The following is a 16,048-nucleotide window of genomic DNA, read 5'->3' as shown; positions in this document are numbered from 1 at the left end:
TTCTTTTTTCTACGTTGTGGTTTTGTGTTTGGCCTGGTATGGTTCTCAATCAGAGGCAGGTATCATTCGTTGTCTCTGATTGAGAATCATACTTAGGTAGCCTTTTCCGACCTGGGTTTTGTGGGTGATTATTTTCTGTTCTGTGTTTTGCTTCACCGTTCAGGACTGTTCGTTTAGTTGTTTTTGTTCAGTGTTCAGTATTCTTATTAAAACAATATGGACACTTACCACGCTGCCCATTGGTCCTCCTCTTCTTCCACCCACGACGAGCATTACATCTGTAAATAATTGTTGGAAAAATTACTTGTGTCATGCACAAAGTAGATGTCCTAACCGACTTGCCAAAACTATAGTTTGTTAACAATACATTTGTGGAGTGGTTGAGAAACTTGTTTTAATGACTCCAACCTAAGTGTATGTAAACTTCCGACTTCAACTGTAAGTACAAATGATAACCCATGTCATAATAGAGAAATGGCAAGAGACATGAGGGCACAGGTAATGGTAAAAATTGGAAATGTATGTGCCACATTTTAAATAATCATGCCAATATACATAGAAGGCTAATCATATATTCTACAGCTGGTTGTGTAGTCTTTCATTTATTGATTCACTTTCAAGATTAGGTGTCAACCCAACTTTATGATACTACTATAAAGTATTTCGTTTTTTCCACGTTTTGATTGTTTAGCTGTAAAATCCAGAACATTAAAACAACAACAATTACAGGGTGAATGGCTCAAAGGCATCATTTCTTTACAATGAACAAACAAATATATCAAATGTTTTACATTTTGAGAAGCAACTGAAAGTCAATATGGTGACATACTGTATCTTGTTAACCGGGGTTAACAAACACATTACTCCTTCCACAGATGCACATGTGGATGGATGAAGGGCTGGGGACTACTGCACTGACTGACAGGCAGAATAAGGGCTTTCAGTGAGGGCTTAGTGATTCAAACTATGATCAATAACATCAGAGGGCACCAATGAGAAGTCATGGCCTTCATACATTATCGTTTTAAAGAAGGAATAAAACATGTAGTGTGACGACAGTTGAATGTTTTTCGTGTTCTGTGCCCTTCTAAAAATAAAGGGGGGAATGTTATAGTGTGTATGTGTTTTATTAAAACCTAGATTCTTATCACTGTTTTGTGAACAGATAGTCACAGATTATGATAATGTGTAAGCTACATCTTGAGTGTCTATTGACCTCACTTGTTCTTATGTGGAACAATTTGAGGACAAGTGAATTTAGATAAATAGAGTCTCTCTGAACAATATCTTTAAATATACACACTGAACCACTGAATAGTTATATTAAAGCATACAACCGACTAATAATACATGATATTGCATGCCTGCGTGATATAAAATGTTTTACAAATGGTTTGAATAGCTGGGATACATTAGTTCGTTCACTGTAGTGAAGAGTCAAGACACCCCCGTGTGGCCATGCAAGTGACTTGTTAAGACCAATACAGAAATGATTTGACATCACTATGTTCTCGCTGCAAAATATATTTAGAAAGTGCCAAGAAAACTGATTAAAAAAACTAATGTTATGGATTTAAAATACACATTATCTGTTTTATTTTCATCAGCAGAACCATAAATTGAAGAAATGTTCTGCCCCCTGGGGGTTATATTGAATTGAATGATGCATCAAATGTTCTACAGCAGGCTATGGTTCCAGACAGAACACAACAATCTTCCACCAGGACACTTCACCTAGTGATTATCCTAGAAAAACCGGCAGCATCTATTGTGTTTCAGTCTGTCTTGACAGGTAGCCTTTTATCTGTGTGATGGTTCCTTTAGTCACAGCTTCAGTCATAATGTACACAGCTTATCTGGAGCAGCCAACGAGTATTGCTTGCGTCTGACCCGGCCAGGGTATGACCACTCCTCAGTGAATCACCAGAACATCCTCCTCCCTCAGCTCAAAGTGGGTCTTGTGCTTGTCAAAGAGCTGTGTAAGGGAGCTCATGTACATGGTGTGGTAATGATTCAATTCTTCTTGGCTGGGTGAACTGATCTTGGGCATCTCCATGGGTTTTCCAACTAAAAGGCTAAATTATTTTATCAGTGTTACTCACCCTAAAATAGATAAAAAATGTACCTGAATTCTCCACATACATACCTTAATGTGGTAAAAAAAATCAAATTAAAATGTTTGGTTGCACTTTGTTTTAGAGGAACAGAAATTACTAAGAAATTACATGGTCAAATGGTAATTACATAGTAATAACATATAAATAACTTTTCACACGTCCCGCTACTATTTCTAGGGAACATGGTAAGCTTACCAACTGAGTTGATGGGTTTGGAGAAGGGGACCAGGCCCCAAGTGTCAGGGGAGAAGAGGCCCCGGCCCTGAAACGCACAGGGGGCAAAGCCCAGGATCTTCTGTAGCCTCCTCTGGATCAGCCTCCACCACGATCCCTCATTCAGTATCAGCTGCTTATACACATCATTCTCTCCAAATGAGTACACAGGCACCAGGTCAGCCCTGGTAAACAATAACACAATAAGACACAATACAACATAGTCAGTCTCACCTCCAGATGATTAGTTTGACAGTCTGTTCAAAGTGTATCTCCTTGAATCAATGTAGCTTTCTGGTGTGGATAGTTTGTGTATACCAAAGCCAGTTTCACAAAGTCCTTGCGGTTCTTTAGGGTCATACAATGAACTCCTAGAGTACAGTACCGAGATTCAGCTGCCCCTCCAACATTAATAATGACTGCATTCCCTGTTCCATTACATGACAGAATGAACTCCAGAGTGGCGCGATTCACAGGACAAACCCCTGAAGATTAATAATGAATCACTATTTTTAGGAGCAACATTTACAGAACTACTCAATCATATCTATAAATTAAACCTTTACTGTCCTTGGAAGGAAATTCATCTACAATGTATGTCCATGTTACGAACAATCACTCATTGTTTTAGTATGGGAGGAGACTAACCAGAGACCAGTGTCCTCACCTGCAGACACCAGGTACTCTCTGGCTAATGGCATGTGGAAGTTCCCAGCCAGGGTAGCCACAAATGGTGTTATTCCAGGGAACTTGGCTGAAAAACCATTGGACTCAGACTCAGTGCTCCAATTCCATGTGGGTGGTAGCCAAGGATGTAGTTTCGATTGGGCAACAAGTTGTGAGTCTTGATAAGCTGAAATCACAAGATTGTTAAATATGAGACTCAACATTGAAATTATACTAAATAGCAAATATTGGCTTGAACAACAGTTAATTTGAAATGTGACAAATCAGTGTGCAGTTACTATCACTCGGATACGGACGTTGTCTCGGTAGTAGGTCCACGCTGTCCAGTTCCTTACACACGAGAACCTTCGGCCAGCTAGGAGTCAACACACCATATCATCAACAAAAAGCTACAGTAAGTCTGAAGAGCAACCAGTGCCCTACTCCAACTGTATTCTCTGAAGTAGCGATGTAAATGTAGCGATTAGCTTGCCTTGTTTGTGTGTTCCAATCATAGAAGAGCCAGATGGTACATGAGGCTGTGACACACCAGAGGTCAGTCCAGAGGAGGTACTGCATCACCACAGAGCATATAGGGCCTGGTCCAACACAGACGCCAGGGAATGAAACACAGATTCATTTTGCATTGACAAAGATCCTATTGTCCTTTTAAAATCTGTAAAAATACAAAAAAAAGTATACAAAGAAGCACACAAGTTTAGAGATCATATATTACTATTTGTGCTGTGTCATAGCCAGTTAGAGGTTGTGCAACCCATTAAGACCATGGTGCCATGTTTATGCCCTCTAGTACGCAACAGTTTTTCAAGAAACCCAATAAAAGGCTGGCCATTTATATGCTAAACATAAATAGAAACCAAAAATCCAGTACTTCAGCCATTTGACAGTGAAGTGTTTAGAGCTCATCAGGGAATCTCACCCATGATAAGGAAGGAGACGATGGACTGCATTGATAGAGAAGACCTGGACCTGCTTCTCCAGCCTGGGACACCAGGCCCAGTGCACAGAGAGCAGGGACTGCAGGGCCGACAGGAGGACGGAGCCAGTGCCTGAAACACATCACATTAGGATTGATTAAGTTAAATGTCAACCCGTTGCTAGTTAAAATGTAATCATATTCTATTCTCATGACCTTGAAAACTACACAAAATATGTAACCAATATTCAACAATATTCAAGAAATCAACCAAATGTAATTAATAATGAAGATACTGGAATGGATTTATTGCACCCCGTAAAACTGATCTTACCTCGCAGGACACTGGTGTATGCCACAAGTATTGTCTTAAAAACCACAATATTGAACATAGAAAGCCAAAAATGTTAGCAGTTAACAGGCAATAAAACTAGTGATCTCTATTACAACCCATGACATCAGTGCTCTCACACTTAGTTGAGCAAGTTTATACTCCTCAAGGGAGGGGCGACAGTGTGAAGGGTGCTGGGATTGTCACAGAGAGCATTGTGTACTCTCTTTATTAGTGCAGGGGACATCTGAACATTATCCTTGTATATTATCTGTTCCAATATGTCAAAATGACCCGACTGGGCTATGTTGCCTCTCTTTAGTCATGTTACATGCCATTTATAAGCTACATAAGCAAGCATCCTGGTCTCATGGACTAGGCGTAACATAGTACATGTAAATCCAGGACACTCAAATTAGTGTGGTATGTTAAGTTTGGTATGGTTACATAAAACAGATGGTTAGTTAAGCCAGAAACGAAAGTAGGGTGGTTGGTCAGGGTGAACATCTAGCAACCCAAAGGTTGCGAGTTTGAACTTCATCATGTAATTTGTCATTTATAATACGAGAGGGGTGATGCACATCCACATATTAATACATACCTTAATATGAAACGTAATATCATACTAAATGATGAAGTGTTGTGGATTTACGTACAGAATAATACAAAATTCTCTGAGACCAGGTAGAAGCAAGGGATGAATTGGGTGTCAATGATGATTGTCAACTAATAAAGGAAATGTGTCCGATAGCAAAATAAAACAGAAAGGTAAATTGATTTTTCTGCGTAGTGCGTAGTGCTTAAAAATAGTCTGTCCTCGGTTGTAACACTCACTACTGAGTTCCAAACTGCCTCTGGAAGCAACATCAGCACAATAACTGTTCGCCGGAGCTTCATGAAATCTGGAATTCTGACGGAAGAATCTGGGAACCCTACCTGCCCCAATGCATAGTGCTAACTTTAAAGTTTGGTGGAGGAGGAATAATGGTATGGGGCGGTTTTTCAAGGTTTGTGCTAGGCCCCGTAGTTCCAGTGAAGGGAAATCATAACGCTACAGCATACAATGACATTCTCGATGATTCTGTGCTTCCAACTTTGTGGCAGCAGTTTGTGGAAGGCCCTTTCCTTTTTCAGCATTACAATGCCCCCGTGCACAAAGCGATGTCCATACAGAAATGGTTCAGTGTGGAAGAAATTGACTGGCCTGTACAGAGTCCTGACCTCAACCACATCAAACACCTTTGGGATGAATTGGAACACCGACTGTGAGCCAGGCCTAATCGCCCAACATCAGTGCTCGACCTCACTAATGCTCTTGTGGCTGAATGGCAGAAAGAACCTGCAGCATTATTCCAACATCTAGTGGAAAGCCTTCTCAGAAGAGTGGAGGCGGCAGGGTAGCCTAGTGGTTAGAGCATTGGACTAGTAACCGCAAGGTTGAGCTGACAAGGTGCAAATCTTTCATTCTGCCCCTGAACAGGCAGTTAACCCACTGTTCCTAGGCTGTCATTGAAAATAAGAATTTGTTCTTAACTGACTTGCCTAGTTAAATAAAGATACATTTAAAAAAATAGCAGCAATGCCCATGGTTTTGGAACGAAATTTTCGATGAGCTGATGTCCATATACTTTTTGTCATGTACTGTATTGAACTAAAGCCTACTCACAGAGCTTTAGGCTATAGACATACAGGTAACTGCCAAAATAAAGTAAATACCAACATAAAGTGTCTTAATTGGGCATTGGTGGCATAGAGTGTCTGGAACACTATTGGATGGATACGACACTATTCTTCCAAGAGAAATTCCACAATTTGGTGTTTTGTTGATGGGGGTGGAAAACGCTGCCTCAGGCACTGCTCCAGAATCTCACATACTGTAAGTGTTCAACTGAGTTATGATCTGGTGACTGAGATGGCCATGACATATAGTTTACATAATGTGCATGCTCATCAAACCATTCAATGACCACTTATGCCCTGTGGATGGGGGCATTGTCATCTTATGGGGGCATAGCCATGGCAGCCAAAATAATGGCCGAAATAATGTTCGGCCAAACATTTTTTATACATGACCCTTAGCATGATGGGATGTTAATTGCTTAAATAGGACAGGAACCACACCTGTGTGAAAGCACCTGCTTTTAATATACTTTGTATCCCTCATACTCAAGTGTTTACATTACTTTGGCAGTTACCTGTACATCTCCCATCATACATTCTAATCTACAGTTTGTGAGGGCAGAGCTAAACTATACTGTACACTAGACCGAGGTCGGCCGTGTATGTACATCATCCACGGGAAAAGAAGGGTTAACCAGTCAGTGTCTCCTCCCTCTTTAAGGCCTAGACGTGACCGACCCAGGTGACAGTTCACAATGCAGACCCAGGGCATCTTCTGAGGTTTTACAAAACGTAGCGGGGTGGGGTCGCTCTGATGCGCAACCAGAAAGCCGATCCAGACCGCGAATGCAATGTGCTCCACACAGCAAATCCAGTCTATTTCAATTTAAATTATTTTAGCTGTGCAGAACTAGTAGCCTACAAAGGTCTTTGCCTATTTGTATTATTAGACTCTTACATTTCTTACCATCTAGCAAGCATCGTAGGATTTCTGAAAAAAATGAGACATAGGTGGACAAGTACATTTTCCTGACTGGACAGCATTTGAGTGGGTGCAGGGAGCATCATTTACCCGTCTCCAGTTCGTGAGTAGGACGTTCTTTCAGGACTCTCATCAGTAGCCTAACACTTTGATTCAGATTTGAAGTACATAGGTTATTCTATCTCCATCGTTGATTATGGCATGGCCGTGCATCACACGGGCTTGCTGCATTAACCGCTTCTGGAGTGAATTAGACAAAGCGGACATCGCCGTGCCTCTGGTTTTCACGAAATATTCGGATGTGGCCGAGGTGCAACACCTCCATCCTCAGCCTCCATCTAGACAGAAGAGGACCGGACCTATCACCATAGAAACCCAACCTTCTCACAGTGAACCGGCGGCGGTGGCGGCCAAGGCACCGCCCGCGACTGGTGCCGCATCAGGAAAACATGGCTGTAGTGCGTCTGTGATGCGCCAGGATTTCAGGGAATGGAAAGATATACGCCCGGAGCCCAGCTACAAACCCAAGAATGAATATCACCCCTCGGCGACTCCTTTCAACAACGTAACCCAGTATCAGAAGGATTATAAACCATGGCCTGTCCCGAAAAAGGGAGACCACCCCTGGATCCCCAAACCCAGCCCCACTGCCACCTCCGGTGCTCAAGAAGGAGGCGTTGGGACCAAATTGGAGCATGCAGTCACAGAGCCCGAGAGCGGTGTGGAGAAGAGTGAAATTGAAGAAAAGGTGCAAGAGAAAGAATCCATAGAGAGGAAAAAGAAACCATTGAAGGAGAAGAGTGTAGAGAAGAAAGTGAGTGCCAAAACGGAGGGACAGCCACCAGCAGGTGGCACTGTGGAGGGGAAAGGAAGGGCAGCAGCAGACGCGCTGAACAGACAGATAAAACAGGTCGTCTCAACTGGCACTGGCAGCTCTTATAGGTGACGATCTGATTACTGTGGGACTATGTATTTTCATTTAATGTTTATTATTGAATTACTTTATGTACACATTTTCTGCCTCTGAAATATTTTTTTTCACAGTTTAAATACAGTATATCAACCATAAATTAAACATGGAATGTAGGCCACAATTAACTTTATTGTGGAGCCCAAAATGATGTAACAAGGCATAACACAATATTTTGTGTTGCTTAGCCAATACTCAATGTACAATTAATTACACAACATCTTAATATAGCATTACAGTAACTACCTAAATACATGCATCAATTGTTAATCAATTGTATTTAAATATTGTGCACATGTTGGTAAGATAAGAACATATTGTGCACAATATTTAAATACAATTGATTAACAATTGATGCATGCATTTTTGGTAGTTAGTGTACTAGCAGTAGCAAAGCCAAGATGCATGTAGCCTTCAGTCTATTGACAATAAAGTGCACATAATCCCTACTGGGCTTTATAATCTACTCAAGAAAGCCCACGCTGCCTCTCCATCATTAATTGTACGTGTCAGTTTCTTTCTAGATTTTAATCTTACATGTTTTTTTACTTTGATATTTGATATAACATATGTTCTCTCATTTCAGTGTCCTGTGATCATGATGATCGGACTAATATTGTCATTGGTAGCTGCAGCAGCATTGATTGTCCCCTCTTTCATCCTCCTCTATTACCAGATCAATACAGAAGCACATCATGTCATGGCCAAGGCAGTAAAGGAGCTCTGGATATAATCATGTCTACTGTTCTCAACCTATCCCTAAGGCCTCTCTGGGGGGGCTCTCCCTTTGTTTCCCTCATTTTTGACTGCAAGGTCAAGTTTTTGTGTAAAATATGGAGAGAGTTTTGCAGCTGTCGTCTGTGTGTAAAAGTAAGCAGAATCTCTGTGTTGTAGTTACTGTAATGGCAGTTAAGAGACTAACGAGTCATGCTACACTCCCGGTGTACACTTTGGCTGTAGACCACACTTTGGCTGGTCAATTTCCTCCCACCGATTTTGGGCAACAGCAATGTTTGTTTGGGATTCATAATAAGACTTAGTGATTTGTTTTATGATGAATTAATACAGTGGCATCTAGACAAAACAACAGTGGAATGAATGCTGAGTTTGCTGATTCATTGATTTTCAGGAATGAGTTCAAGGCATACAAAGATGTGAAGCCAGTGAAGTTAACCAAGCCCCAGTCTCAGTACAAACCTCCTCTGGATGAGAAGGACAAGACCAGCCTGGAGACCAGCTACAGCGCCACCTACAAGGGGGAGCAGACCAAGGTGCAGCCCACTGACAACAAGCTGCTGGAGCGCAGAAGGATACGCAGCCTGTACAACGAGCCGGGCGGCAAGGAGACCACCAAGGTGAGCCCACATCAACATGCATATGACACTGAACACTAACTATGTTATGTTAAAATGTGTATCTAATTGCACAAAATACATGTTCAATTTAGAGTTTTCCAACCTGTTGCTGTGACGGGCCAATTCATGTTTATGTATTTATGTCTAAATGAAAATTAAGATAATGCAAATTACACTTCCAACTGCATTAGTTATTCTGGACATGGTTGTTTTCATGTATATGTTCTCCTTCAAGCAATATACTATTTTGATTTAGATGCTACAATAATAATGATTGAGATCATCACTGTTGCGTGTTCCATGGTCCTAATTACTTTGCAAAGTTGTACAGCATAAAATCCCTGAGGAACTGTCTAAACTACAAAATGAAGATAAACATTAGCACATCACAAAACTAATGTAATCAATCAAGGTTAATTAAATCTCCACGTGCATGTTTGTGCGTGGTAGGAAAGTCTCATGTGTCTGCATGCTATGTTTATATGGCCCCTCCCTCTCTCACTCTTGTAGGACTGTTCTGAGACTGAGAGCAGCTCTATTCTAGATCTGCTGTAGTCAGGTGTGTTGTCAATTTCTTCTGGAAGGCATGGAGGTTAACCTCAGATTAACTCACGCCTTGATGAATGCACCTTAACCAACAGGACTAGGGTCACATTAGCCACCAAACTGACAGATAATTCAATCCTTCTGTAAAGCTATCAGCCACATCTTCAGAGTTTGGAATGCCTCTCTCAAGACCACCAAGAGAGCTTGGATTCATTAAATGAATGTATTGTTTTGCATGACATTTCAACTCTCAGTTCTTTGGTTTGATTGGTGTCAGAAGAGGCACTTTATACAAAAGGCAAACATCACAATTTTCTTTAAAAAAATTAAAAAATAGTTGAATGACCAAAAATATAGTCTCGTCCCAGGGAAATAGAATAAGATTGTGCATATTAAGTTAGTTGTTCTTATATTAACCCCAATTTTATACTGTAAATTTGTATTTTAGACACAGCCTTTGTGTTGTGAAATTCATTTTTCTAAGCAGAGATTTTGTTACAATAGACACAAGCGGTTTTCTTTCATTGTAAGTGCACTAACCACGCATTGCAAATATTACCAACAAGATGATGACATTTGCTATTTTATTTTTATTTGATGTTAGTAACAGGAAGGTATGTATTGCATGCTCATAATAAACATTTACTGTAACATCTCCAGGAAATGAATTACCTTCGAGATTCATGAGCTCTTTGTATTACTGTATCACACAGTATCTTTGCAAAGATGATACTGTAACCTGGACTGATGACATTTTGGCTGCATAGTTTACTTCCAGTTTTAGGAGGATGTCAAGTACAAACTGCCCTCGTCTCTGCCCCTATAGGTGGACAAGACAAAAACTAAACCAAAAAAGACACCAACAACAACGAGCAAAATGGTGAAAAAGGTGAAAGAGAAGACCATCGCTGGTGCACTGTCAACCAAGAAGAAAACCTCCACGAGCACCAAACCAGACGAGTCCAAGCCAGGAGGAGTTATCTCAAAGAAGAGCAAAGAGATAAGCAATAGACTGGCTGAGGCAAAAAAGTAAAAACAAAACATCTCTGCACTACTTAATTTGGGGAATTAAAGGCTGCCTAAAGAATTAGAGAAATCTCAACCATTTTGTCTATCTCTTTCTCTTTGTCTTTTCCTTCATGTTCCTCATCTCTGTGTATACTCACTAGATGTGGAGCTTTTAAGTTGAAAGTTTGACATCTTCACCATGCCCTCCTTTAACTATAATGCTTTGTGTGTGTGTGTGTGTGTGTGTGTGTGTGTGTGTGTGTGTGTGTGTGTGTGTGTGTGTGTGTGTGTGCGCGTGTGTGTGTGTGTTTGCGTGCGTGTGTGTGCACTTCCTCTCTCTGTTAAAACTTCAGCACCATTTTTGCACATTATTTTGTTGCATTTGTCAAACCTTTGTTGAAAGAATGATTAACCATTCTAAAACAGAGGGACATTGATACAGAGTATGTGGCTCTTAAACGGCTGTTGAAGGCAGTGAGAGGTTTAGCTTTGTTTTCTGACTACCTATCATCATAGTGATGATGGATTCTCTATGGTTCTTCTTTTCCATCTCTTAGACGGCATTGACCATGTGGTCTCTGCAGATATAAAATCTTAACTACTGTAGCATTTCCTGGTTACAGTGACTGCGCTCTTTCGACCAAGATTTAATATCATTTAATATTTCATCATATTCGGGAGGATATCTGGTTTCATAAATTTGGTTGCTAAGAAACCAATTGAACTGTAATGTAATTGCTACAGCTTGCATGCAAGGCCCTATTTGTGGTCACAATCTAGCTTGTAATTGAAATCATTCATGAGAAATCAAATGGAGGCAAACCATTTCCAGAATAACTGCATGTGTAGTCATAGTCTGATCTCATACCATAAGTGTCTACACAAACAAACAAGAAAACTGTCACTGACTTACAGTACAGAAGATAGCACTTAGTACTCTAGTGCCTATTGAAACTGTTATGTCAACCCACCAGCTTTGTAGTTCTGCCTTCACACACATGGTTCTACTGCCTTCTTCAATGTGAGAACCACTCTGTCCACTTTCCAGTTATTTGATACAGTATGAAAACGGATGTATTTCTGATAATATACCCCTATTTAATGATTCGTCGTTATTGTAGCCATTACAAAGCTGTGATGCTATTGGTGTGCAAAAACATGTATAATGTAAAAGAATTAGCATATGTATGATATAGGACATAGGAAAACCTACTGTATTTACTCAATCACCTCCACTTTCTTCAATGGGCTCAGTAGTTAGGTGTAGAAAGATAAGGAGGGGGCCAGGATAAGAAGATCAAAACCACTTTTTGGAACATGCAGCTGTCTGTCTGGAACCATTGATATCACATCTATTCACAGTAAGTGCTACTCTGAAATCATCTCACCCTGTCTTTCTTATGTCTGTGCACCTGCAGTCCGCCAGTGTGTTACAGTATGTGGCAGTCCTCTCATATGCTGCTGTGTGTCTGCTACTGTCTATTGTACCCCCAGACCACCCTGCTCTCTAGTGCCTGTCAGGGTTCAGTGTGTTAGACCTCCGCAACTCGCCGGCTCCTAGCGCCTGCCCCCCCAGTACAGTAACTAACGTGCTGAGCACACCACACCTCGGTGCTATTACTCTCTCATCTATATGCTGTCAGTTTGATGCGAATGTACTCAAACCGTGTGAAATGAAGACAATATGATGTCATTTACTGCAGACGTGTTGTGATTGTGTGCTTGTATTCTCAGCTTGCTCTGAATGAACTAATTAAAAATGTTGAAGCAGAATCTGAATGTTGTGACTTATTATCATGATAGAGTATTAGTTAATGCACTTGCAGTCTTGAACTGGCCCATAGACACTCTCTCAGACTCCTTCAGAAGAGGTAGTGATTTTTATTACGCTACATAGACAAAGAGAGATTGAAAAACCTATTGGAAAATGAGGGCACCAAAACTGCCTCTTTTTATTTTAGTGGACATTAAAGATTCAGAGAAATTATGTAAGGTCCAGTGAAGATGGTTTGGTTGCTTTGCTATTTCCCATTGGGTGGTACAATAAAGTTTTGGTTACGGCAGTGGAATTTACGTTCTGTCAAATTACAATTATTTAATCATATAAGCATAAAGTACAACTTGAACAAAAAAATGCTTTACAATTTGTAAAACAAGGAACACTTCCCACTATTGCTAAATGAGGAACAGAAAACCATCATCAGGAATTAGTTCTGAGATATAAATGGCCCCATCAACAAGAAGTCAACAAATGATTTTGCTTCCCACAAACAAAAGGTGCCCTCAGACAACTGCAGCTATAAAATGGAAAAAATAATTGATTGCTTTCCTAGCCAATCCAATGAAGGACTGATCACATGCAGTGTCTGTTGTTTGTCTGTGATTCAGTCATCCTAATGTAAAACCTCCTGAATAATTAAGTTGTTATGGGCCACTATTTGGAGAGCGAGCTGTATTGAATATTTAATGGAGGAGCAAAGATGGCAGTGGAACTGCCTAATGCAGAATCCCCTGTTTGGCCAGAAGTATCTTCACGCACATAGCTTGCCATACTGTAGACCTTTTACAAGAATAAAGGTGATGTTTAATTAATTTAATCTACATTCACCAGGTCCACGCTAGCTGACTTTGTATCTCCAATTGGGTAAAAAGTCAAACATTAGTGCTCCATCTTCAAACGGATATGATCAGACATTTCTTCTTCCTTTACCTTTTGTAAAGAACAAGGTGATTCAGATAACACATGTAGACACTCCCACATTCTGCAGCTATTTAACTGAGGGACTGGACTCAGTGGAGACATGAGACCTATTAATGAATAATGAGCGAATCAGGAAAGGACTCTGATCTGGAGTGACAGACAACTTCTCCTGTCTGGGAGTTAATACCCAGGGAACGTCAGTCTGTCTGCCCCAGAGAAGTCTAGCCTACCAGGACTGCCCCTGTTGCCATGTGACCAGTCAAGACCCCACCAGTATAATCATTTTTGTTTATTTAACCAGGTTGGCCAGTTGAGAACAAGTTCTCATTTACAACTGCGACCTGGCCAAGATAAAGCAAAGCAGTGCGACAAAAAGAACAACACAGAGTTACACGTGGGATAAATAAACGTGCAGTCAATAACACAATAGAAGCATCTGTATACAGTGTGTGCAAATGAAGTAAGGAGGTAAGGCAATAAATAGGCCAATAGTGGTGAAGTAATTACAATTTAGCAATTTGCACTGGAGTGATATACGTCCTGATGAGGATGTGCAAGTAGAAATACTGGTGTGCAAAAGAGAAAAATAAATAAATAAATATGGGGATGAGGTAGGTAGTTGGTTGGATGGGCTATTTACAGATGGGCTGTGTACAGCTGCAGCGATCGGTAAGCTGCTCTGACAGCTGATGCGTAAAGTCAGTGAGGGAGTTATAAGTCTCCAATTTCAGTGATTTTTAACATTCGTTTCAGTCAATGGTAGCAGAGAACTGGAAGGAAAGGCGGCCAAAGAGGTATTGGCTTTGGGAAGGACCAGTGAAATATACCTGCTGGAGTGTGTGCTACGGGTGGGTGTTGTTATGGTAACCAGTGAGCTGAGATAAGGCGGTAGCCTAGTGGTTAGAGCATTGGACCAGTGACCAGAAGGTTGCAAGATCAAATCCCTGAGCTGGCAAGGTAAAAATCTGTCGTTCTGCCCCTGAACAAGGCAGTCATTGAAAATAAGAATTTGTTCTTAACTGACTTACCAAGTTAAATAAATATGGGGCTTTGGTGTCAAAACAGATGGCACTGCAATAGAGTGTTGGAGGCTATTTTGTAAATGACATCGCCGAAGTCAAGTTTTAGTCAGTTTTACCAGGGTATGGTAAAATGAGTGCGAAATAGGATGCCAATTCTAGATTTAACTTTGGATTGGAGATGCTTAATATGAGTCTGGAAGGAGAGTTTACAGTCTAGCCAGACACCTAGGTATTTATAGTTGTCCACATATTTTAAGTCAGAAGCGTCCAGAGTAGTGATGCTTGTCGGGCGGGCGGGTGTGGGCAGCGATCGGTTGAAGAGCATGCATTTAGTTTAATATGAGTCTGGAAGGAGAGCAGTTGGAGGCCACAGAAGGAGTGTTGTATGGCGTTGAAGCTCATTTGGAGTTTTGTTAACACAGTGTCCAAAGAAGGGCCAGATGTATACAGAATGGTGTCGTCTGCGTAGAGGTGAATCAAAGAATCACCCACAGCAAGAACGACATCATTGATACATTGATATATCATGTAGTCTGTACTAAGTGAAGGAGATTGGAGGAGCGAATGAGGTGCTTGTCTGCAAAATAGAATCACCTTCCTCCAAGACGAATACAGGTATGTTTAAAGGCACATTCAAAATGAATAATATAAAAATACAAAATAAATGTTTATTTAAATGATTTTACCAAGCCCTCAATCATGCTGATTACTAACTGAACAATAATAAGACTGCATAAAAATTTAAATGAGCCCTTTATTAGTTTTAGGGCTCCGAGTGGCACAGCGGTGTAAGGCACTGCATCTCAGTGCAAGAGGCATCACTGCAGTCTCTGGTTTGAATCCAGGCTGCTTCACATCTGACGCACAATTGGCCCAGCATCACCCGGGTTTGGCCGGAGTAGGCCATCATTGTAAATAAGAATTTGCTCTTAACTGGCTTGCATAGTTAAATAACAAAATGTTTTTTGTTCTTTTTATGGGTTCATGGCATTGCACTCACACTCTGACACAGGTGATATCATGGTACTATATTCAGTTATCAGACAACTGTGGCTTCTGGTGGATTGCTTCAGTACTCTTATCCACTGCAATAAGATCCAGGCCATTATGCACTCAGTGAAGTTGCATACTTACACAATAGCACTTTAAAACAATATATTTAATTCCCATTGCAACAGTACATGTTTTCTCCAGATCCAAAACTTATTATTCCTGTTTTCATGAGTGACAAATCTTAATTCAGGGACAATCGGGACAATCCATGGAAACTAGATTTTTATACTTGATTTTTTATATATATATTTTGCATTATTTGAGTTTAAAATACATTTAGGGGAATTTTATTAGAGCAAAGATTTGATTTTGGAATTGTCCAAATATTTTTTCTATTATTAATTTCCATGTCGGCTCTAAACCCAGAAATGCCCTGTCACGGCTGGCGAAGGACTGGACCAAGGTGCAGCATGGTAAGCGTACATTTTCTCTTTATTCAAAAATTACACCGACAAAACAAAGAACAAAAACCAAACCGTGAAGCTTTGGGCTATGTGCCCTGAACAAAGACAAAGTTAACTTCCCAA

At 40.6% G+C, this 16,048-nt stretch overlaps 1 protein-coding gene and 1 pseudogene across 2 annotated transcripts; one reads left to right on the top strand and one right to left on the bottom strand.

The window, feature by feature from the left end:
* Positions 1–583: 583 nt before the first annotated feature.
* Positions 584–6,481, bottom strand: LOC109909444 (diacylglycerol O-acyltransferase 2-like; annotated as a pseudogene).
* A 128-nt stretch (positions 6,482–6,609) lies between these two features.
* LOC109909724 (microtubule-associated protein 6 homolog) lies at positions 6,610–12,518 on the top strand. 2 transcript variants are annotated; one of them, XM_020508738.2, is made up of 4 exons: positions 6,630–7,808; positions 8,966–9,191; positions 9,702–9,750; positions 10,564–12,518. In XM_020508738.2, exons 1-3 carry the CDS (start codon positions 7,063–7,065, stop codon positions 9,744–9,746), a joined length of 1,017 nt encoding a protein of 338 aa, XP_020364327.1. In that variant the 5' UTR covers positions 6,630–7,062; the 3' UTR covers positions 9,747–9,750; positions 10,564–12,518. The 2 variants fall into 2 exon arrangements, with proteins under 2 accessions (XP_020364326.1, XP_020364327.1); XM_020508737.2 differs by lacking the exon at positions 9,702–9,750 and having other exon boundaries at positions 6,610–7,808.
* The last annotated feature ends 3,530 nt before the right edge of the window (positions 12,519–16,048 follow it).

The sequence above is a fragment of the Oncorhynchus kisutch genome, linkage group LG18 (assembly GCF_002021735.2).
Source record: "Oncorhynchus kisutch isolate 150728-3 linkage group LG18, Okis_V2, whole genome shotgun sequence".
NCBI classification, from domain to species: domain Eukaryota; kingdom Metazoa; phylum Chordata; class Actinopteri; order Salmoniformes; family Salmonidae; genus Oncorhynchus; species Oncorhynchus kisutch.
This window is presented reverse-complemented; position numbering and strand designations above follow the sequence as displayed.

Bases quoted from the DNA above. Each gene is read 5' to 3' on its own strand.
- LOC109909724 (XM_020508737.2), top strand. From the start codon at position 7,063: ATGGCATGGCCGTGCATCACACGGGCTTGCTGCATTAACCGCTTCTGG. The intron at 7,809-8,965 runs GTGACGATCTGA...ATTGATTTTCAG, and splicing joins GGCACTGGCAGCTCTTATAG to GAATGAGTTCAAGGCATACA. The intron at 9,192-10,563 runs GTGAGCCCACAT...CTGCCCCTATAG, and splicing joins GCGGCAAGGAGACCACCAAG to GTGGACAAGACAAAAACTAA.